The sequence below is a fragment of the Cricetulus griseus genome (assembly GCF_003668045.3).
Source record: "Cricetulus griseus strain 17A/GY chromosome 1 unlocalized genomic scaffold, alternate assembly CriGri-PICRH-1.0 chr1_0, whole genome shotgun sequence".
In the NCBI taxonomy this organism is placed as follows: Eukaryota; Metazoa; Chordata; class Mammalia; order Rodentia; family Cricetidae; genus Cricetulus; species Cricetulus griseus.
The window spans coordinates 116,773,576-116,798,140 of NW_023276806.1; the positions used below are offsets into that span (position 1 = coordinate 116,773,576).

The 24,565-nt window shown below is 40.0% G+C and overlaps 1 protein-coding gene across 3 annotated transcripts in view; it reads right to left on the reverse strand.

Annotated features, from left to right (window-relative positions):
• Mfn1 (mitofusin 1) overlaps positions 1-24,565 on the reverse strand; it is a 53,291-nt gene continuing 28,726 nt past the window's right edge. For all 3 annotated transcript variants that reach the window (XM_035450805.1, XM_027392012.2, XM_027392013.2), the window contains 9 exons: positions 16,097-16,218; positions 14,210-14,336; positions 13,870-13,974; positions 13,417-13,519; positions 13,023-13,252; positions 8,023-8,175; positions 6,655-6,851; positions 3,938-4,072; positions 1-1,946 (listed from right to left, as the gene is read on the reverse strand). In XM_035450805.1, the coding sequence (XP_035306696.1) occupies positions 1,868-1,946; positions 3,938-4,072; positions 6,655-6,851; positions 8,023-8,175; positions 13,023-13,252; positions 13,417-13,519; positions 13,870-13,974; positions 14,210-14,336; positions 16,097-16,218 (1,251 nt within the window). In that variant the 3' untranslated portion in view covers positions 1-1,867. The remainder of the gene's footprint in view (positions 1,947-3,937; positions 4,073-6,654; positions 6,852-8,022; positions 8,176-13,022; positions 13,253-13,416; positions 13,520-13,869; positions 13,975-14,209; positions 14,337-16,096; positions 16,219-24,565) is intronic.

Sequence of the window (24,565 nt, forward strand, 5' to 3'; positions counted from 1 at the left end):
TTTATCAGCTAACAGGCAAATAGGTTTATTTTCATCTTGTAAGTTTGCATACTTATAAAAATGTTTTATAAAAAGTTAAGATCATACAAAGTTTATAAATGATACTGTAAACATACACAGTAAATCATCAAGTATGTGCGTAGTAACTGAGCAGTAACAGTCATGATTACATTCTGTGCAATGCCTGAGCCCAGCCAGCACAGGTGCACTCTTGCATGGTAGAGATGCTGGCTCCCAGTATTTCAACACTCTGTTCTCAACAGCCATGACCTGGTGAGCTGGGAACTACATTCCTAACTAGTGATGGAAAACATCCTGTACTATGAACACTGATTCATAGACTTCTGAGTACACTGGGACCACCTGCAGGGCTTGGTTCGATTTCACACCTCTGTGTTGAAGCTTGAGAATTCACATTGAAAGTTTAAAAGGAATGTGGAAGACCCAGAGAACTACACTGTAACATGCTAATTATGTGGCCAGAATTTGAAGTGCTCTGTGTAACTTTGTAACTCAGGTTAGCAGACCTACTATTTCAGATAGTAGTTTTTCATGTAATTTTCACCTAGTTCCACTTGGTTGGCTATACTATTTGGGGAGTGAAAAATCAGCAATAGCAGCAAAAGGTAGTCACACCTGTTTAAATTTGAATATTGAAGCCCAAAACCCAACTTGACTAAAATGTAAGTAAGTCTGAAACATTTCTATAGGATTAATAATGTAACATTCTTCAAATATCTTAAAAATAAGAGGTACACTTAGGGCCAGGTGTGGCAGTGTACACCTTTAATCCCATCACTCAGGAGGCAGAGGTAGGTGGATCTCTCTGAATTAATTTGAAGACATCTAGTGGAGTGCAGTGTCCTCTGGATGGCACAGCTGACATCCAGGAAATATTCATAGGTTAGCACTTTACCTTTCACAGTCAGGTCAGAGAAGCAATCCTGCCTTGCCATGTGAAAGTATTCCCATACACGCTACCAACCAGCCTTCAATAGAGGCACACAATACCATTCACTAGCACAGAGTGGTAATTTTTAATGGGGCCCAAGGAAATTCCTGTAATAAAAGTCAGAGCTTCCAGTGGGGACAAGCCCAGTGTGTCAGTGAGATTCCTAAGGATCCATTTGTCATACTCCTGTCTCCACTGTCATGTCACCAGATGCCATATACACCTCCTATGTCCCAGTCTGGCCAGCCCTTCAGACCTTCCACCTCACATTTAGGTAGAAAAGCTCAGCTTGCTGGACTCAAGGCTGAAAATGTTTCTAATGAGACAGATATTTCATGCATGACTCTAACGACAGGCCTTTTCCACTATTTCACATCAGTTTTAATGGGAATAAAAGAAAGGGTAAAAACTGTGTTTAGTAGTGGTTACATCCTTGCTATGAGGGCAAAGTGACCGTAGGACACTCAGGAGCAGCCCACACTCCCTGGTTTGAACAAATCAGCTTATAAACAAATTCAGTATTCCCACTAAAGAAGGCATCAAGAACTGGTGAAGGAAGATGAAAAGATCTGTAACTCCTGGATGCCAGGAAGCAGTTACTCAGAATCAAAGACAGAAAGCCCTGGTTAGGAGCTGCAGGACCCACCCTCAGGGGCTACACAGTGTGTTCCACTGTTTCTAAAGGAATCCATCATTCAACCCAAACAGTTCAGTCTTTACTCCAGGCTACAGCTAATGACGTATCATGTCACTTCAAAAAGTGCAAATCCCTTGAGACAGGTCATTACCACAGTCTCAGCAAGGCATCGATATTCAGAGTTAGTAATTCATACTGAGGTCATTTCATAAAAATAGCTCTCCCATCTTCCAAGTCCGCTTCCTTCTACAATGTGATCATCACAGCAGCCTTTGTTGTTAAGATTCTTCATTGCTTGGGTGTAAAAACTGCTTCGAGAAGTTCTCCAGCTCACTTTCAAGTTGAACGGCTTTATTTCTAGTTAAAAGACAATGAATAAAACACCAACCTAATTATCCTAACAGTCAATGAGAAAAACCATTCTATCCAAACTTAGAAACAGCCCTCTAAGCAGCTGTGGCCATCCTTACCGAAACTCATACATGACTGTCATCATGTGTGCTCCTGCCACGCTCACAGTGAACATGACCTCAGGGTCTAGGACTAAGGAGTGGTGGACTTCAATATCAAAACAGCCTAGTGGAGACTTAAACGGCAGTCACATCTTAAAGTCACGGTCATAACTGTAAAGTGTAAAGTACTGAATGACTCACACTCCACATGCAAAGAAGCAGGCAAGGAGCACATTAGAGTCATACTTGATATGATCAACTGCCTGTGGGAGAAAGCCCTGACTGAATTACCAGCCAGATCTATGCAGCATATTCTCATACCATGCTAGGTAGGGCATGTATTCACAGAGAAGTGACTCTATTTGGAGAGAAACAAGGGAGTTGTTTTGTGAAACATGACTAAGGTCACAGAAGTGAAAAGTACACATGCCACTGAATATATTTCTTCAGGCAACACTCCTGAAACACTGGACAGGATGGCTGAGCCTCAGTTGGTAATAGTGATTCCAAGCAGCCATGCCTTGCTAGGCTAGAATAACTTCCAAGATGAGCATCAGCGACCACCACTTGATTGCACAATGAACATTATCAAGTGTACTCAGACACACTTTAGACTTACAGCCTATTCTACACCTGCACTCTGTGCTATAGTGTAGGCTGAAAACTGACTTGGCATATGAACACTACAGGCACTTTAAACAGTAGAATTCATGGAAGCTAACAGGTGAATATTGCATTGCACTGCACTGCACTGCACTGCACCCATGCAAAGGCTCTGTCACTAACAATGAGCAGTGTGTTGACAACATGTTCATTTGGCTAATAATATATTCCCCCAAAACTCAGGCCATGAGGACAGTCCTCCAATCTGCAGCCACTGGCCACAAAGCTGCTCTTTGATGTAGAGCTATATATATATGCAGTGCCCGGGGTTAGCAGTGTTGCTCAGACAGTGCTGAGCACTACTCCAAGTCATGCTGGCAAGCAGCTTGTGGTTAAGGCAGTGAAAATAACAATTGCTATGTTAGACCTGAGGGTGACACTTCCACTCCTGTCTCCCACAGGATCCATAATAAATCATAACAAAGCAGAAGTCCAATTTATCAGGACATCTGTACATTCACTGGTTCAAATGCAAGTGTCCTCAGTCCTCAGAAAGAATAGGTTATGTTTTGGGATTGTTTGTTTGTTTGGTTTGGGTGGTATTGTTTGTTTTTTGTTTTTTAAAGTAAGCTCATAGCTCAAGCTGATCTTGAATTTGCTCTGTACCTGAGAATAATTTTGAATCAATCCCTGTCTCCTAAGTGTTGGGCACACAGGTGTGGGGCACAACGCCCAACTTTCGTTTTAAATTATTGAACTGTTCTAAAAGAGAATTACCCCAGCCTAACAGAAAGTAGAAGTCCTCTAGAATTCCTTTTAATTCAGATGAACTCTCCTGTTGCAATTGGTTTTCACTGAAATCCCAAAGCATAAGGAATTAAATATGGACAGCCACCGTCTTTCAGATTCATTTTTATTTTATGTGTGTTATGCCTACATGTATGTGTATGCACCACTTGCATGCCTGCTGCTGAAAGAAGCCAAAGAGGGCATAGAATCTCTTGGAACTAGAGTTACAGGAGGCTGCTGGGTGTCCTTTGCTATTTACAGTCTTTTCAGTTTTATGAAGTCCACGTGGGTGCTGGGAACTAAACCCAAGTAAGGTTCTTTGCAAAAGTAGCAAGTGCTTTTGCTGAGCCATTTCTCTAGCCCCAAACATGGAAACTATATTTAAAGCAACAAAGAAAGTTAATTAAAAAGTTCTAATACAAAGGCATTACTGGCTTCATTTAATTACATTTTGGATGTGTGATGAAATTAGATATTCATGTTATTTAGAGGGAAAAAGTTTACCTTAAGAGCTTTGAGTTGTTTTGTATTTTCTCCAGCTGATCTATTTCTTTGGATAATCTAGCAATTTCTTCTTCCAGATGTTTCTGAGTCACATCAACTTGTTGGCACAGTCGAGCAAAAGTGGTAGCCATTTCTCTAGAAGAAAAAAAAAATTATATATATTTCCTAAAAAAAATTATTAAAAAGATAGATGTGTTTTATTTGTTTTTTGAGACAGGGTTTCCTTACGAAGTCATGGTTGGCCTTGAACTCAGAGATCCATGTGCCTCTGCCTCTGGAGTGCTGGGACTAAAGGCATGCACCACTATGCTTAGCTAAAGAGGAAAACTACTTTAACAACAGTTAAGGCAGGAGGCTAGCATGGCACTTGTCAACCTAGTGTAACTTCAGGCTCCTTTACTTTGCCTCAAGACAACATGCTCAGAAGACTGGGCTACTGCTTCCAAGGGGGTTGTGAATACAAAGGAGAAAAAAAATGCTAAAACTGCTATAAGAAAACAAAGGAAGCACCCTACAAGACAGAGGTGCAGGAAGGGACTTTCTAAATAGGACTCCATTAGTTCAGGAATTAAGGCCAACAACTGACACATGGAACCTCATAAAACTGAAAAGCCTGTCTACAGCAAAGGACACATCAACTGAATGAAGAAACCCACAGAGTGGGACAAAATTTGTCAGCTATAATCTGAGAGCATTAATACCCAGAAGTTAGAAAGAATTTTAAAAAGTCAAGAAAACAAACCACCCAAGTTAAAAAAAAAAAAAAAAAAAAAAAAAAAAGGGCTTTAGGGCTGAATATAGTCCTCAAAAGAAAAAAACTGGCTAAGGAACATCTCAAAAAATATTCTCCATTCTTAGCAATCAGAGACAAACACTACTTGGAGATTTTATCTTACCTCAGTTAGACTAGCTGAGATTAAGAAAATGACTGACAACAATGCTGAAGGATGTGGTAAAAGAAAAGCCTCATTCACTGTTGGGACTACAAACTGGTGCAGCCACCATGGAAATCAGTGTGGAGAATTCTCAAAAGCTAAAAGTAGATCTACCATATGACTCAGCTGACTCACTCCTCAGCAAGTGCCCAAAGGACTCAACCATACTTGCTCAGTTCACTGGCATTCTATTCACACAGTGAAAACTGGAACACATAAATGTCCTTCAACTGATGAACAAATAGATAATGAAAATGTGGTAATATACACTATGGAATACTGCTCAACTGTAAAGAAAAGATGGAAATGATGAACTTTTCAGGTAAATGGGTAGAACTAAAAAACAGCACATTGAGTGAGGTAACACAGACCTAGATAGACAATCACATGTTCTCTCTTCTTTATGGATCCTAGCCCTGAATCCTTATTACATATGGGCGCACGCATACAGCTTAAATGAAGTTTGACCACTTGGGATCGTTATACTCTCCACAAGAGCCAGTGTCTAACAAAAAACCCCAGTGCCATGCATAGAAAATGTCCCCTTGCATTTCTAGATAAGGGGAACCCAAGGGATTTCCCAAAACAGCATAGGCTATTGTCGTTGCCCTTGGTTGTTTCTCAGAATTTGGGGTAAAGACCCTATTGCTGAACATACCACACACTGGACACAGACTTGATGGAACTGACTAGAACTGACATGCAGGGATCACAGGCTCTAATGCCATCCAAAGGAGCTATACATACTACCTAGGGGGAAAAGATCAATCAACAGTCCTGCCAGGCTATAAAGCCTAAGGCCCACAACAATGACCCATCAAGTATCCTCAGTAAGGTTGTATCTTGGGGTGCTCAACTGCTAACTGGACTGAAGGCTCAACGAAAGTAAATTCAGGTCTAGTACTGTAAACCTAGGCAACTCCTGGTGGCTACATCGAGGCCAAGGATTCTAGATGACTAGAAGAGACTAATGCTTTCCTAAACCAGTATAATTTTTAACTCCATTCTTAAAACTTCCCCTTATATCCACAGGCAAGTGTTGCTCTCAGACTCTCATCAAGGGAGTTTGTTTCTGTAGCAAATAAAGACTACTACTATTATAATTCCTATTTCAGAGAACAATAGACTGTGGGGTGCCTGCCCTGAATTATACATCCAGAATGCAACCTCCAAACCTGTGGCTCAGGGAGTACTGCTGAAGAAGAGGCAGAGGACTGTAAGAGCCAGGGGACCAGGTCATCTGCTGCAAGATAGGACATGGAAGCTACACCCATGAAATTTCAACCAATGGATCACCTAAACAAGACATGCTTAGTGAGAGTAACTAGATGACACACTGATGCAGATGGGGAAAACACACAGGGCCCCATCCATAGATGAAGAGCCACAGGCTGTCTGGAGGGGGATGAGACCGTGTAGTCAGCCCTACATAAGAACATACAAAAGCATACATAAGAACAATACTAAAACATATGAACAATACTAAAAGGACTCAGGAAGGGGTGTGTGTGTGTGTATGTGTGTGTGTGTGTGTGTGTGTGTGTGTGTGTGTGTGTGTGTGTGTGTGTGTGTGTGTGTGTGTGTAAAACAATTAGGGAAAGATTTCATGAACTTGGGGGACATGGGAGGAGTTGGAGGGGGTGAGGAAGGAAGGGTAAAAATGGTTTGAGTACAGTATGCACACAGGAATTCTCAAGCTCTTGCTATGTCGGTGATGACTGTACACATACATGTTCATGAACTTCAGCGAACCTTCTGTGTAAGCTGCACCTTCCTACTTACTGCTGTACTTGGTAGCTGCAGTTTGCACTTGTGAAGCTCACAATCATCTGCAGCTTTTCGGTTGCATAGTTCACAAACTGCTGCTTAAATGCTCTCTCTTTAGCACGGTTAGTCCAGGTCAGCCTTTCATAAAGATACAAAGCTCCATACATACTTAAGGACACAGAGATGAGTTTCCAGCCCACTGTTTTCCAGATCTGCAAGATAAAGTCACAGCTCACTGTGAGACAGAAACACACTGGGAGGGGACACCTGAATCCTGGTTCATCTTCTAAAAATGTATACACCTTCCTCATAAAGAAATCTGATAGAAAAACTATAAATATCAGGATGGACGTTCATAGCTTGCCACAACTGACATGGTGAATCAAGCTACCTCTTGCTCTTTATAAAGATTTTTTTTTTATTTTTCATGTGAATGAGTGTTCATGTGTATAAATGGAGGCCAGGAGACGGCATTAGAACCCCTGGGACTGAAATTACAAATGGCTGAGCTGCCATAGGTGCTGGGAACCAAACAGAGGTCCTCTGGAAGTGTAGCACACCTTAACCATCTCTCCAGCCCCAACTTGATATTATCTCACCCCCCAAAAAAAACCAAAAACAAAAGTAAAATAAGTTATTTTAGGTTGAATGTTTCAAACTTTACAACAGCACATACATGCTGGTAACAAACAAAAAACTAAACACAACTTACTATTAATCTTTAATACTTAAGACAGCTCCCATTGGTATTCAGAGACAGTCACACAGGACATCTTGTTTGGTGTCAAAGATCAAATACACCACTCACAAAGGAAAGGCAACCTACTTACCAACTTGGATCATGGCCCTATCCCCACTGGTTCTTTCTTGTTATGCCAATATATAAATACCACTTATTTGTGTGCTATGGTGAGAAAATAGGCCATTTTATTAAAAGCCAGTTAAGGCTAGGAATATAATTCAGTGGTATAGTGCCTACTTGGCATGTGCCAAGCTCTAGGTACTACCCTAAGGAAAACAAGCAGCAAACCGAAACCAACTGAGTAGCGGGTAGGGCTTCCATCCTAAAGTTACAGGTAGGGTGTAGGTAGGGAGGGGTGTACATGTATGTGTGCGTGGGGAGGGGTGCATGTATTTAAAGATAAGTCACACCTATAAAATCTTAGTCATTACTTTTTGTTATTGTTGCTTTTCAAGACAGGATTTCTCTGTGTAGCCCTGGCTGTTCTGGAATTCACTCTGTAGACCAGGCTGTCCTCAAACTAACAAAGATCCACCTGCCTCTGCCCAGCTCTTAGTTACTACTTATAACCTACAAATTTTCAGAAGCTTGATAGTTCCTGAGAATATGATGGTAACTGTATTAAAAGTGCTGTTTCTTACCACGCCCCCAACAACGATGATGCCCATGGAGGTCCGAGATGTGAGGGATGCCAATCCTGTGATCAAGGTGATCATGAGCTCTTCCTGGGCTGCATTATCTGGTGCTGCTGGATTAGGAGGAGCAGTGGGAGTTGAAGCTAGAGATCTAGGGAGCTGATGAATTTAGGAGAAATAAAGTTACATTTATAAAGTTGTTTCCTTTTAAAAAAAATTAAAGCAAACTATAGGGGGAAAAATTCCAAATAAGAAGCAGAACACAAATACAAGAAAATAAAAATACACTAAATATTCTTTCTTGGAGGGTGGTATGGTAGTGGAGAGGTTGTGATAGTGTCTGACATGGTTGTCCAGGTTAGCCTGAAACTCAAACTCAAAATCTTCCAGCCTCAGCTATCAGACTGCTGAGATTACAAACCTGTACTTTCACAAGAATTATTTTCTGTGATGTGAACTGATATAAAAAAAACAATAAATTTAGTAGTATGTCAATAGGAATTAAAACTTTAGTGGTTGGGGGCTGGAGAGATGGCTCAGAGGTTAAGACTACTGGCTGCTCTTCCAGAGGTTCTGAGTTCAATTCCCAGCAACCACATGGTGGCTCACAACCATACGTAATGAGATCTGGTGCCCTTTTCTGGTATGCAGGGATACATGCAGGCAGAATACTTTATATATAATAAATAAATAATTAAAAAAAAAACTTTGGTGGTTTTTTTTTTGGGGGGGGGAGTGGAGGACGGCCGGTTTCTAGACAGAGAGGGTTTCTCTGTGTAGCTTTAGAGCCTGTCCTGGCCTGGAATTCTACAGACCAGGCTGGCCTCGAATTCAGAGATCCTGCTTCTGCTTCCTGAGTGCTGGGATTAAAGGTGTGCAGCACCACCACTTCCCAGCTAAAACTTTTGTTTTTTAGGTTAACTTTTCTTATATTTAGGGGTGCATGTGTGTGTGTGCATGTGTATGCAGTATACCAAGGATGGGTGTTGGATACCTTGAAAGTTACAGGCAATTTCAAGCTGCCTAAATGTGGGTGCTGAGAACTCTTCTGAAAAAGCAATAAGCACTCTTAACCACTTAGCCATCTCTCCAGCTAATTCCGTCTCCCAGGAATAAAGACTGTTTTTTTTTTTAATAGAGTTGAAGATGTAGCATAGCAGTAAGACTGTGTGCTTAGAACATGCAATGCCTCAGCTCAAATTTCTAGCATTAATACAAAAAAACCACATTAAACCAAAAGCATAATCTTTAAAACATGCAAAAAGACTCAGGTAAGTTAAACTTGAAAATGAACCAGTGGGAAGGCTCAGTAGATAAAGTGCTTTTAGCCAAGCCTTGACTGTTTGAGTTTGATCCTTAGAACCCACACAGTGAAAGGAGAGAAACAACTATTCCAAGTATCCCTCTGACATCCACATCATTGTGTCCGATCCTCTCCAAGACACTTAATCAATAAATGTGATAAAGCATTCTGAAGAGCCATTTATCTGATTCATACCTAAAGCAGGAAGACTGCCGCTGTAACAAGGCCACTCTGGACTACACAGGCCAGCCTGGAGACCTTGTCAAAAGCAAAACCAAACAACAAAAAACCCACCACCACAACAAACCAACCAACCTTTAAATTTCAAAACACATCAAAGAAGAATAAAGGATAAGCCACATATTAGAAAAATATATTGGGACATCAAGTATCTGTAAAGTAAATTTACAGAAGACAGAAAGAATCCCTAAAACTTAATAGTGGTCAACTAGTACAAGTAAAATACCAATAAAAATATTGCTCAAAAGTGGAACATACCCGGGCAGTGGTAGTCCATGCCTTTAATCCCAGTACCTGGGAGGCAGACACAGGCAGACCGTGGTTCGAGGCCAGCCTAGTCTACAGAGTGAGTTACAGGACAGCCAGGGCCACAGAGAGAAACCCTGCCTCAACTCCCCCAACAAAAGAAAAACACAAAAGGCTTATTTAATAAGGATATGAAAAGGTGTTCAAAATCAGTCATTAAGAAAGTGTAAATCAAACCCATGATAAGGTATCAAATCATACTCATCAGGATAAGACAGACAATAACCAGTGTACAAAGTACACCTAGAAAACTAGAGCTTTCACAGTGCTGGCTGGCAGGATGAAAATGATATGACTACTTTGGAAAATAATTTGGAAAATCCTCAGAAAAACAAATACAAATGCCAGGTGTGATGCTCACTTGTGATTCCAATGCTCAGGGGGCTGAGATTGGAGGATCATGAAGTCTGAGGCTAGCCTTGGCTACAAAGTAAGACCTTATCTAAAATACCTAAAATAGTAGGGTATGGTGGCACAAGACTATAGTTCCAGAACCTGGAAGGTAAAGACAAGAAGGTTATACATTCAAGGTCATCCCTCATCCATCCACACACATCCAGCAGAAAAGAAGAGAGGGAGAAAGGGAGGAAAGGAGGAAGAGGGATGGAGGGAGGAAGAAAGGGAAGGAGGAAGAAAAGAAGAGAGAACTTTAATAAAAGGAAGTTCCCTTCAAGTTACTGCATGTCCTAGCATTTCCTCCTGAAGTACCCCCAAGAATTGAAGCACACATCAACACGAGGGTCACATGCATACCCACATGAGGGCACACATGCACATCCACAGCACTTTCAGAAGAAGCAACTATGAAGCACTATTCAGAATAGCTGTTATAAGGCCAAGACAGTTGTCTAACAGCAAAGGTGTATTAAGAAAAATGTAGTTTTATGTGTAGGCCATATAAGAGCTTTTACTGAAGATGTGATGTTCCATCTCAAGAACATTTAAAGTTTTCAATAAAGAATAAATCCCACAAAAATAAAGGTGAAATGTAGTTTGTATATGCAATGGGATTATTTAATCATAAAGAATGAAGTTATGTCAATTGCAGGAAAATGGTAAAACTGGAAAGAACTGTATTACATGAACAAATCATATGAGAAAGACAAGTACTGGGTGCCTTTTCTCATTTGTCGGGGCTGGACATGACAGGTATATGCATCATGTATATGCTGGGGATATGCAAAGAGAAGTAGAATTGTTTAGGAACAGAGGGAACTAAATAAAGGGAGGGGCAGAATGGGAGAACAGAGTGGGCAGTGCAGTGTTGGGGGAAGCAAGAGGACCCGGAACCTTTGAATGAATGTAGATGGGGAGGTGTATATAGAAAATTATCTTAAAATTGGCTTAGCAGAGTCCACTTGAGTCTGAAATAGCCTTACTCTTACGGTCCTGTCAGGGCCCATACAGATGGCTCCACTCCATCTTGACTAAAGGCTAAAGAGTTCCAAACTGTACTTAGTAAGTCATAAGACCTAAAGGTCAAAAGCATGGCTACAGTAGGATGTTTGATCTTGGCCTTGGGGTGTCTTATCCAAATAACAACAGATTTGGTATGAGGTATGGTTACCCTTGACCCTCAAGGCCAGATAATGAGAAATTAAATCTAAGGTGTGATTACGGAATCCTTGGAGAATTAAGGAAGAAAAGTCTGTTTGTTCAGTATACATGATAACCATGTTCCCCTTTATAGTTAAGGTATTTAAGAATGGTGAAAAATAAACTCGGCATATGTTCAGTATAGATGAATGGCCCTCCCGACACCTATCCTTCGTCTCTTAACTCCTTTAGCTAGCCCTTCTTTATCCACACCCCCCCTCTCAAGTACAAACCGTAGGCTGCCCGGCTGGCTCTGACTGCAGCCCAGAAAAGACAGCTTCCCACACTGTCCCCGCTAACACTGATGATGAGTCCTCCTGACATGCTACATAATCACCTCTGCAGGTTTCTTTGGTGACGACTCTTACAAAATCAGTCACCACCACACTGTGGTCCAATGGGTGATGGAGAAATGAAACGTGTTCTACTTGTTACACAAGTACTCTGCCACCTGGAGCAGAGTGCTACAAGACTGATACTTAGAAGCCTTGAAGCCATCCTAAATGAGCTACACCCAACTACCTGAGATCTTACAGGAAATGTCCAGAGGGCAAATCCAAATTGACAAAATGAGATGTGATTGCTAACCTGCTATAAATGGGCAAGGGGAATCTTGGGAGAAGAACAAAAATGTTCTGTTTTAAACAACTCTATTTTTAATTATGTGGCTATCTGCACATAAGTGCAGATGACTACAAAGGCCAGAGAGGGTATCAGATCCTCTGGAGCTTGAGTTGCAGACAGTTGTGAACTATCCAGTATGGGTGCTGGCAACCAAACTCAAGCTCTGCAGAAACAGTGTGCACTCTTAATCACTGAGCTGTTTCTCCAGCCCCAATAGACATACTTTAAACTAGACTGTGGTGATGTTTTTGTTTTTTACTTATATGCATATATGTGTCTGTGTGAATGCATGACAGGTATGGCCTATGGAGCCCAGAAGAGGTTGTCAGATCCCCGGAGCTGGAGTTACGGGGGGTTATAAAGCACCTAAGGTGAGTGCTGAGAAGGTACTCGGGGGTTCTCTGCAATTGCAAGAAGTACTTTTTTAACTACTAAGCCATCTCTCTAGCTTCAGGGATGGTTTGTACTCCATAAATTTTCTCAAAGTTATAAAATTAACAAAATCTAAAGCTCATTCTACTTTAAAGTCTGAAACCAAATTTTTTAAAGAAAATACAAGTTTCCTGGTTTATACTTCCTGCAAAACCTGAGCATCTGAGTTTAATCCCAGAAGTCACATAGTAGTAACACCAAAACTGACTCCTATGTGTTTTCCTCTGACCTTTACATGTGACACATACATGCACATGAACATGTATGTACACACAAGCAAACATGCACACATACACAAATAAGTAAACGGAAAGTTTCAAAACTGAATGTAGAACCATTTACAGCATTCATAGTATTAATGGGCAAACAAAAACCCAACTCAGAAGAGGTCTGATGAGACATACATGAGCTCATAAATAGGCAAGTTCAAGTAAGCCAGCTTATTAGAGAAATCTGCATGAGCAGTTTAAGAGTACCAGCCAACTGGCACAATTAAGATACATACCTGAAAGACAGGCTCTGAGAGCCCAAGCAGCACCCTCTGTGCATTTGAGGAGCCCAGGAATCGATGCACCAGGGAAGACCAGCCCAGGGAAAATCTAAACACAATGTCCTCTTGAAAATCCGAACACAACTTGTGGAAATTGAGATCATAGCTGAGATCAAACTTTTTGCAAGGGATTAGTGCATGAAGTTTATTCTGTATACCAGCTGGAAGTAATGGCTTCAAGTTTTCTGGAAAAAAAGATTACATTTATTTTAACAAACACTATTCACATGTTTTACCTTCCAAGCAATGTACCTAAATGAAAACAGCCCTTTATGAAAAAAGTGGGAAGAAAGGCAGGGAGGGAGGGAAGGAGGGAGGTTATATATAGCCCCATAGACATGAACATTACCGATAATTTCTTGTTGAGACTGAAGCATGGAGGCATTGACTTCATTGGTACACCGATCAGCCAAATTTCTTCCCATACCATCTTCTATATGCTTATTTAATTCCTGTCAATAATGGTTATGAATGTCTGTGTTAATTTTTTCCATACTAAGTAGGTAGAGTTTATTTATTTATACAGACTGCTGAAATGTTCTTATTTTGGGTGGGTGCTGTCAATTGAACCTAGACCTTCACAGTTGCTAAGCACATGCTTGACCACTGAGCTCCATCCCCAGTCCCGCTGAAATTTTACATGTAAGACAAGTTTGTATTCATTACAAGAAGCATGGGAGCTGTCATCATCTGTACAGTGACTGCTAAGAATTCAGTGAAATCGCTGAGCCACTAAACACATGAATAGAGCATAGAGCAGGAAAGCAGCCTCAGAACAAATGGTTCAACAACTTGAACTTACACTCTTATACACTTTCAGTACACTGGGGGTAGGATGAAACTCAGAACAAAACTCATCAACCAAAACAGACAGTCGACAAATTTCATCTGTCATTGCACAAGAAACCTGGAAACATTAAAAAACTCAGAGTTAAAAATTAAAGTAATTCATAGCCAGCCAGGGCTGCAAAACAAGACATCCCTCAAATAAACAAACAAGATAAAACTTAAAAAAAAAAAAAGATTACCAACTTCTCAGAATATCAAATCAAGACATATATTCATTTAAGGTGAGAGACAGACAGCATTTAGTACTAACACATATAGCTGCTTCCAGACACTGTGACCAGAGCTGCCATTACCTTGTTTGCCACCTCCTCTGTGACCTGCTTGATTTTCTTCTTAACATCCAGTGTTAAGAGGTTCATCTGGTTTCGGATAAAATCCAGTCTATCAATCTGGTCTTCCCTCTCTTCCATTGAATAAACCCTATTTTATTATGAAGAGTGATCAATATTTGGGGCATGTTAAAGTCCTAAGGCAATTAATTAGGCAAGGTCATTCATTTATATATCTGGAACCATTAATTAATGTGACGTAAGAAATCTTTTTTTTCCTTAAAAAAAAAAAAAGAAATCTTGTTTTCAAAGTCTGAAAGGACTACAATTGCATTTCACTTAGCAAGTCCTTCATTCTAGCTGGCTTAATGTAAATGACCTTCACTCTCCCAAGTTACCTGCACCCTTAAAAAAAGAAAAAAAGAAAAAAAAAACAGTGAGGATTCTTAGTCCCCACCTGAGCAATTAAACAGAAATTCATCATCGATTCAGTTAATAAACAAGCGAAGCAAACAGTACAGTGGGAAGCCAAAAGCTCCTCTGTCATCTAGATACTCTGTAAATAAGCCCGGAAGACAGTGTGGCCCACAAAGCCCCGAATGTGCACTATTGGATCCGCTGCAGAAGGTCCGTGGACCCCTGAATGACAGGAAAACTAGGACCTGAGAGTTATTAAAGAAAACCAGCAGCATCAGTTTCCATGTTTGGTTCAATGTAACATGTTTTAAAAAGACGGAAGTCAGTCGATCAGACTATATTTATTATTTGGAGTGCATCAGGGAGCAATCAAACTGGAATGGGCTTCAGCAGCAACAGATTCTGCCAGGGCTGAGACCGACTCAGGTGCATAGCATTGGCTACCACCATTTATACGTGTTGCTGAATAAGCAGCACAGTCAAGGAACAGGCAGAAGTATTACAGGCTGGGGGGGGGGAGGGTCTTCTTAGTGAAAACACTTAATTTCAAAACTTCAGTTTTAAGAGCAGGGGCAGACGCCAGTAACAGAGGGCTTGCAAACAAGCCAACTAACCTTTAGTTTTAGCCAAGCTTAATGGGTGAATTTTGGAATCTCTGTGTTTGGGAGGCTGAGGCATGAGAAGTGCCATAAGTTTTAGACTAGACCATCTTAAAGTATTCTTCAATTTTATGTCATCTTCACTTAATCTTTGATGCTTTCTACACTTCGTTGAACTGAGTTTTAATCTTGCAAAAGTTCATTAGGCCTGATATCATTATATTTATCACATCTTACAACATTTTGCCCTTTGTTCACAAGTGTGTCAAGTTTTTTTTTTGTTTTGCTTTTTGTTTTTTGTTTTTCGAGACAGGGTTTCTCTGTGGCTTTAGAGGCTTTTCCTGGAACTAGCTCTTGTAGACCAGACTGGTCTCGAGCTCACAGAGATCCGCCTGCCTCTGCCTCCCAAGTGCTGGGATTAAAGGCATGTGCCACCAACGCCCGGCAAGTGTGTCAAGTTTTATACTTTTTTTTTTTAAAAGACATGTAGCCTAAGATGGCCTCAACCCAAGCTCTTCCCACCTCAGCCTCCCCAGGGCCACATCTGGGAAAGTTGTATTGTTTCAGTACCTGAACAAACTATTTCAAGTTTACATAAGAAGGGCTGTCAATTGAGTGTAAACAGCATCACCTGGTTTGGAATTCTTCATATGACTCTGCTTGAAGATCGGTCTTCCTCTCCCATGAAGCTACTCAACATTTTAAAGTCACAATTCATACTCAGCCACCCAGGGAAGGTCACAAAATTAATAAGTCATCTTCAAGTATTCATTTAAAAACACACAAACAGGTACCAGTAAAATCATAAAACTGGTCTTAGTACCATTTCAAACCTCAGCCCTAAAGGTCTGATGCAATGAAAAGTAATATTTGGGCCATAATAAAGGGTGCCTACCTCTTCTCTGCTGCTGCCACGTTTACTGAGTCCAGTATGTTTTTCACAGTGTCTAGTATCTGTTTAGCTCTGATAGTGTGCTGTTCAAACTTTGTTTTCACTGCTGACTGCGAGATACACTCCTGCGAGGGGCCCAAGCCATAACACATTACTGCAATTCCATCCAAACACTTTTCAGGAATTCAAACACAAAAACTTGCTGAGTGTAACTTAAATCAAAACCAAAAGGAAAGATGGAAAAAGAAAATGGCATTATGAAACACAACTTAAAATTACAAAGATTAAGTAAACTGAACGCATCAAAAGTAAGAAGAGCTGTAACAGCAAGTTTATATTGTGTATCCTCATACAGTAATGTGCAGTGGGCTTACTATAGAACAATTACAACAAAAAAAGAATCTAACAAATGGCACTCTTCTCAGGGTCATAGAGAGTCCCAGGAGAATTACCTATCTGACTTTGTCTTAACCATGTTTGTAATATATAAACAAATAAAGTCTGAGTTGTTAGAATTCTTTGTGGTGGTGTTTTAGAATTCTTATTTTAAAATGACTTGAATAACATGAGGATTAACATAGAAACAGTTAAAATTATCATTAACCATGTAACTATTTTAAAATACATATAGAAAACCACTTGTAGCTATCTCAAAGACCATGAGCGTGTAGCACAGTGCCAGGCCTGAAGGGCACTCAGCTTGACTATCTCCCCTTCAAGGCAGCTGTAGCTTAAATCCCAGTGTCTCCTAACAAGTGGACCCCTCCCCTTCCTTTCTCCCTCTTTTTGTTTTTTGTTGGAGACACAGAGACAGAGACAGACAGAGAGACAGAGACAGAGAGAATGCGTTTTGAAGTAGGTTTCACTCTGACCCGTGCTGGCCTCCAACTCAAAGCAATCCTCCAGCCTCAGCTTCCCAAGTGCTATGATTATAGGTATTAATCATTATTGTGATTCTTTGTGTTTGTTTTTAGATACAGTTTTAAACACCACCCAGGCTCTTGAAACTCTATAATTCAGGCTGGCCCTAACATGGCAGGCACATGATACTACACCCAACAGTGTGCTTTGTTTTTATTAACTAGCATATGTTAAAATGTATCACATATATTGATGGACACATTTGATTTGTAAAATTTTGTTTCAATCTAACATGCAATAAATTTCATATATTTTTAAATGATTCATCATCAAAAGTTAACAAAACTGTTACAACTGACCTCATTTAATTTTTACTTCCAAGAAAGTAAAATTCTATATTGATGTAACACTTGAAAACTCAAATTACTTAGAAAAAAGTCTACATGGTCTTTGAACAATGCAAGAAATGCTAGCAGAATTTGCTTATAGGCAATGTTCTGACTTTCTATTTCTATTTGGGTCATACAATCCTCATGAGCTACTATAAATCCTCACTCTGAATGAGTGTGTGTGTGTGTGTGTGTGTGTGTGTGTGTGTGTGTGTGTGTGTGTGTGTATACATATACATGCACATACATACATATAAAACAAATTGTGGTAATGACTTCCTGAAGCTTGTTATTGTTCTGTCAAATAGGCAGCTTCCATGCTTCAATACTCTAGCTGTGTGTGTTACACCGGAACCATCTGTATGCCCTATGTTCACTGAACGTGCTATTCACAACCTGGTAAGCCTCTGTCTCTGAAGATTATCTGTGCGTCTCACTCAGGAAAACTTTTGCTGTGTAGCTCTCTTCAGTATTTTGTTTGAGGACATGGGGATAATCATTTAGTCAGCACTTGTAAAGACAGTTCACTCCTTCCCCAATATCAGCTAGGTGTACTTGTTCTCGTGAAGCTCACTCATTCTCCCCAAACGTCTACTGGGAGCAAGTTGTCATTTCTTGCTCTGAGCCTGAAGCAGAGAACCTGAGACCTCCACTAGAACCCACAGAAACCATTACCCAGCTCTGGCTTATCAGCTACTGATTTTTAAATGAACCCACGAAGCTGTGATTTTATTTTAGTAACTGCCTTGTAAATGTGCCAAATCAATCTCCACAAAATTATAACAAAAGCATAAAAATAATTTTTAAAGAAAAAAGTGAAAAGAAATGTTCCTCGATGAAGTCGATCTAGATGTCAGTAATGAAGACCCAGCACACAGAAGACAGCACAGTGTTAGAGCTGGACTAGACAGTGTGAAGAGGACTCCAGGCTGCCAGGCCCTCAACTCACCACGTGAGAGTGAGCAAACACAAGAAAAGAAGCTTTCCACCGATTGGTCCCCACTGGGGTGCCAGTCATCTGTAGGCTCACAAGGAGCACCCAGAACTAACCAATGTTTGCTTGGGAGCATACAAGTGCACAATTTGCAGTTATGCTATCAGTAACTCTGTAACTTTGTAAGAGATTAAAGCATACTGACCAAACTGCTAACAATTCCATCTTGTCAGAACATCCTATAGACTTTCAAATTTAAAAACTAGACCCAAAATGAAAAGCACAGATCAATTGGTTTTCTCATTTCTTATTAACATCTAAAGAAGTCAGTTTATTAATAATATAATTACAAACTCCCAAGAATACTATTTCAGTATGTTTTAAACTGAAATAGGGAAAGGATGAACTTACCTTCCCTAGATGTACCATTCATAGAGATATGCACATATTTTTATACATACATGCACACATGTAGTGATACCTTGTTTATACTCTAACAAATAAAGCTTGCCTGAAGATCAAAGGGCAGATTAGCCACTAGTTCACCATAGAGGATGGGAGGTCTGTATAGACAAGACAAGAAGTGATATGGCTTGGCAAACAGAAGAAGTGATAAGGCAGGAGGAGACAGGAGCTCAGTCTCTTTTCAACTGGAAAGTTGAGTGGGTAAGGTGGCTGTGCTTTTGCTTCTTTGTCTCTCTGATCTCTCAGCATTTTCCTCTATACCTGACTCCAGGCTTTTATTATTAAGACCTATTAGGACTCTGTTACACACACACATTGTTTAAAGACACAGTCTCACTAAACTGTCCAGGATAGCCCTAAAATCATCCTCAGCCTCCCAAGTACCTCAGACTACAGCCATGTACCCAGCTTTCTTCCTGTACCTTAAAGGTCAAACCTCTATGAGGTCACACCAACACCAGGCTTGGAAATCATACCTGTGGTCTCCAGGACCTAGAAGGCTATGGTGGGAGGACCACTGAGACCCAAGCATTCAAGGCTAGCTTAACATAAAGACTTAACTCAAAACAAATGCAAACACATCAACACTTGTCTTTTAAAAAAGGAGACATTCAAGGCCAACATGGTCTACATAACCAATTTCAGGCCAGCCAGGGCTTTACACCGGAAACTCAGTCTCGAAAGAAAGGGGGTGGTGGCACTTCCCTAAATTATTAGGAATCAATTTTATTAGGACAGCACTACTGCCTACCACAGCCCAAATTCAAAGTTACTCAGCATCGCATGCTCCTCAATCCATGCACAACACTTCTTCCCTTATATACCAATCCTATAAAGAATAGGCAATAGCTAAACACCTGTGCAAAGAAATCCGACCATCCAACTGTAAGTTTAAAAGTAAAACTTTCACTCCAGCTGGTGCTCAAGACTTGTTTAGCTCAGTGTCTGTAGATTAAAAATACTTAGCTCCTGAATAAAATGAATGCCATTAGCAAAGAGTAAACTGATTATGATGATGATTTGGGGAATGGAAAGATAGTTTACACCACCCTCTAGCTCCAGGGAGACCCCACACCTCTGTCCTCTTTGGGCAATGTACTAACATACCCACTAACCATCAATTAAAAACAAATCTTTAGAAAAACACTAAAAAATGATAAAGGCTTTATCTACATAACAAAAAACCCACAAAGAAAAATAAATTAATCTCAATCTAAAGAGAAAATGCACATAAAAGCCATATTGAGTTCATACACACACACACACACACACACACACACACACACACACACACACACACACACACACACACCAACAACCAGTTAAGGAAAAAATCCAAACATGAAATTTTAACAACTCTTTTATCAATAAGGAAGTGTAAAAAATAATTAAAAACTAATTTAGGCTGGGCGATGGTGATGCACACCTTTATCCCAGCACTCAGGAGGCAGCAGCAGGAAGACCTCTTTGAGTTTGAGGCCAGTGAGTTCCAGAACAGCCAGAGCTACACAGAGAACCCTGTCTTGGGAAGGGAGATGGATGGAAAAAAGAAACAAACAAAAAAACTAATTTAGAAATGGAAGAAAAAATCCTCCCAGAAAAGAAAATAGGAGAGGGGTACAATTAAAATTTATTATGTAAAAATATGAAACTGTCAAACAATTTTTTTAAATTGTTAAAAACTAAAATTTAGCCTGGCAGTGGTGGCACACACCTTTAATCCCAGCACTTGGAGGCAGAGGCAGGACAATCTATAGATTGTCAGATCTATAAGAGCTAGATCTATAAGAGCTAGATCTATAAGAGCTAGTTCCAGGACAGTCCCCAAAGCCACAGAGAAATCCTGTCTCAAAAAACCAAAACACAAAAACAAACAAACAAATCCAAAAGAAAAACAAAACCCTAAAATTTAATTCCAGCACTCAGGAGACAAAGGTAGGCAGGTTTCTCTGATTTTTTGAGGCTAGCCTTTTCTACACAGTGAGTTTCAGGCCAATCAGGGTTACACAATGAGATCCTGTGTCAAAAAAAAAAAAGAAAGAAAGAAAGGAAGGAAGGAAGGAAGGAAGGAAGGAAGGAAGGAAGGAAGGAAGGAAGGAAGAGAAAAGCAGTAAAAACTAAACTGGATATTGAAACCCACAGAATATACCAAGTTAAATTCATAATCATAAACCCTTTCTTTAAAAGCAGAAGGAAAGATCAACTCAACTAACAGGAATTTAATTAATAGATCTCAAAACAATAATTATCAACTGATAATTAAACGAAGTATGGAGTTCATCCAGTTTTTTAAAAACCAAAGCAATTATTCACTGGCAAATCAACAAATGTAACTTCATGCTAATGAATTTTAAACTCTCAGAAATGAACCAATTTCTAGGAAATATTAAGTTACCAAAACTGACTTAAAGGAATGCATGGGCTGGAGAGGGGCAGCAGTTAAAGGTATGCAGATGATCCAGTTTGTTCTCAGAACCCATTCATTATCTTAGAACCATCTGTAACTATAGCACCAAAGTGACACCACCCTCTGGCCTACAAGGGCACCCCCGCCCCATCCCTCTCTCACACACACACACACACACACACACTTACTTAAAAATAAAATCTCTTTTTTAAAAAATTCGCCAGGAAGTGGTGCCACACACCTTTAATCCCAGCACTCGGGGAGGCAGAGGAAGGTGGATCTCTATGAGTTCAAGACCAGCCTGATCTACAAGAGCTAGTTCCAGGACAGCCTCCAAAGCCACAGAGAATCCTGTCTCAAAAAACCAAAAAAATTTCAACTTCTAGAAAAAAGAAAAAACAAAACAAACAAACAAACAAAAAACACCCTGACAGTTCAATCACCAAGAAAATAATTTTATCCTTCATAATATATGCCGAATAAAAAGGTTTACTGAGCTGAACATTTCTTTTGAAACTTTCAAATAATTAAGTTTCCTTTAACTACAGATTTTGGTTTATTTTCTTTGTGTTTTTTGTGAAACAGTATCTTTTTTTTAGTCAGGCTCACCTCCAATTTACAATCTCCTTGCCTCCTACATGCTGGGATTACAGGAATGCACCACTATGCCTACATTTAAAACTTTTAAACTATGAACCCTGACATTTTCCATACTCTTACCTACTGCTCATGAATAAATATTCCATCTATAATGTTTGTATTTCCAAATGACAATCACAAATCTTAAACAGTGAAAGATTTATATGACTGAAAGAGAAACCAGAGTACCCTAAAAATGAACTGTCAAGTTTCTTCTAAAAATATTTTAGGTTTAAGCATGGTGCCACACCCATATAATCCCAGCACTTGGGAGTTAATGAGAACTGTGAGTTATAGAGAGAGGTCAAGCTAGGCTACACAGCAAGAGTTCCAGGACAGCCTGAGCTTCGTAGCTAGACCTAGTCTCAAAAACAAGACTTGCAAGATGGCTTAGCAAGTAAAAGTGCAAATGCTTGACAAGAAGCCTGACAACCCAAGTCCTCTTCTGCAGACCCTAGTAGAAGAAAAAAACAATTCTGGAAAGTTGTTCACTGGTTGAGATAAACCAGCACTCCCAATACACATCACTCACACACACACACACACACACACACACACACACACACACACACACACACACACACACACACACACACAGTGGGGGAAAGAATACTAATAATTTTTTAAAAGAAGCATGGGGATGGAGCTCAATGGTAGAACCATTGCCTAGCATAGCACTATAAGCTGTGTGTATGTGTACATGCACATGTACAGATATGAGGATATTCCTAAGTCAGATTTCATACTGTAATTGGAAGCTTTGAATATACACACATTCCTAGGCCAACGTTAGCCCAAACGGAACATCTCTGGGAAGATCAGGAGCCTGTGTTTTCAGGGCACCCCACCCAAGATTTTGTTACTAAGACAGGTTTGAGAACCAGTGCTCTACAGCACAAGTTCAATGCTTTTCAGTCCCATTCCTTCTAGAAGATATTCTAGAAAATCAAAATGTGTACCAAGAGCTAGTAAGAAAAGAAACACATATGTATAGCACAACAGTGTTAGACTTGGTAAAAGAAAGCAATGGCAAGCACATGTACAATTGTGAAGGGGCAAATTTCTACATATTCCACACAGATGCACAGATGAAGTAATTGATAAGATCAGTGCATAGATTTTTCAGCAAAAGGGGACCAAGACAATGGTCTTTGAGTAGCTAGGACTCATGTATCAGTGAGATATCCAGGGGTCCTTACAAAAGCAGCTGATACTGACTCCTTTTTAAAATACTTTGTCTTCATCTGCCTAATGGTTTTTCTTCCTCTCACCAAATTAAAGATTATGGAATAATAAACTTGTTTAGGCTGGTACGCTCATCTTTTATGTTCTCTATTAAGGCAACTAGTCCTTATAAGGGAATAATCATGGACAGAGTTTTCTAATTCTATAGTCTTTGTTCACTTGCAATTAAGGACGTGATAGGAAATCAAACAGAGCTATACTAAGCAGGGCTGTGTAAGGACTTACAACGTCAACATCCGAAGAATGCTTCACTCGAACAACAAAACAAAAACCAAATACCTACAACCCAAGATCGATCTCCCTCTGTACTGGCTAGAGTTTTTTGTCAACTTGATACAATTCAGTGTCATCTCTGAGGAGGGAAATTCAATTCAGAAAATGCCTATATCACACTGACCTATAGGCAAGTTTGTGGGGCTTTTTCTTAATTAATGATTGACATGGGAAAGCCCAGCTCACAGCAGGCAATGCCATCCCTAGACAGGTGGTCCTTGATTATATAAAAAAGCAAACTGAGCTGGGCATAGTGGTATACGCCTTTAATCCCAGCACTTGGGAGGCAGAGGCAGGTGGATCTCGAGTTCAAGGCCACCCTGGTCAACATAATGAGTTCCAGGACAGACAGGGCTGCACAGAGAAGTCCTGTCTCTAAAAACAAAACAATAAATACTCAAAAAGCAAATTGAGAAACAAGTCAGTAAACAGTGCTTCTCTATGGTCTCTGCTTCAGTTCCTGCCTCAAGATTCCTGCCCTGCCTTCTGTCAGTGACAGGGTTTGACCTGAGAGTTACAAAATGAAGTAAGCCCTTTTCAACTTGCTTTAGAACACAGCAATAGAAAGCTTGTTACTCCCTCTCTCCTCAGGGCTATACATATATAAGCCACTTATACAATGCAGGGGCTTCCTACTAGATTCCCATATACCACAGCTGGATCATAATTACTTCTACATTCATTCATTTGTTCAAAACATCTGCCACAAAATGAGACATAACAAAATTAACAAGTGGCAATACAGGTTAGAAATGCAAGGTAATTCTGTCCAATGGCATTCTCAATGTTTTTTCTTCTTTGGCACAACACTCTTCAGAGAGATAAAAAACAGTCCTCACTTTGATTTTTTTTTTTTTTTTAAACCTGAGACAGGGTTTTCCTGTGTAGCCCTGGCTGTCCTGGAACTCACTATATAGATCACGCTTGAACTCAGAGATCTACCTGCCTCTGACTCCTGAGTTCTGAGAATAAAGGTGTGTTCCATCATTACCCAGCAGCTATCAACTATCCCAACAGCAGTTACTGTTGCTCTTGCTCCACACATATGAACACAAGAAATAATCATTCATGGCACAACATAAGCAACACTAGACCACTTTTTCATTTATAAATACATAAAGAAAATACATCTTTCTCAATTCTTACAGGTCATCCTTTCTGCAGGGCCTTCATTTCTTCAAGCCTTTCTTGTTTCAATTGCTGTTGTCAGAACTATACTTAATAACAGCAGAGGTTATTGACAAAGATAGACAATGAAG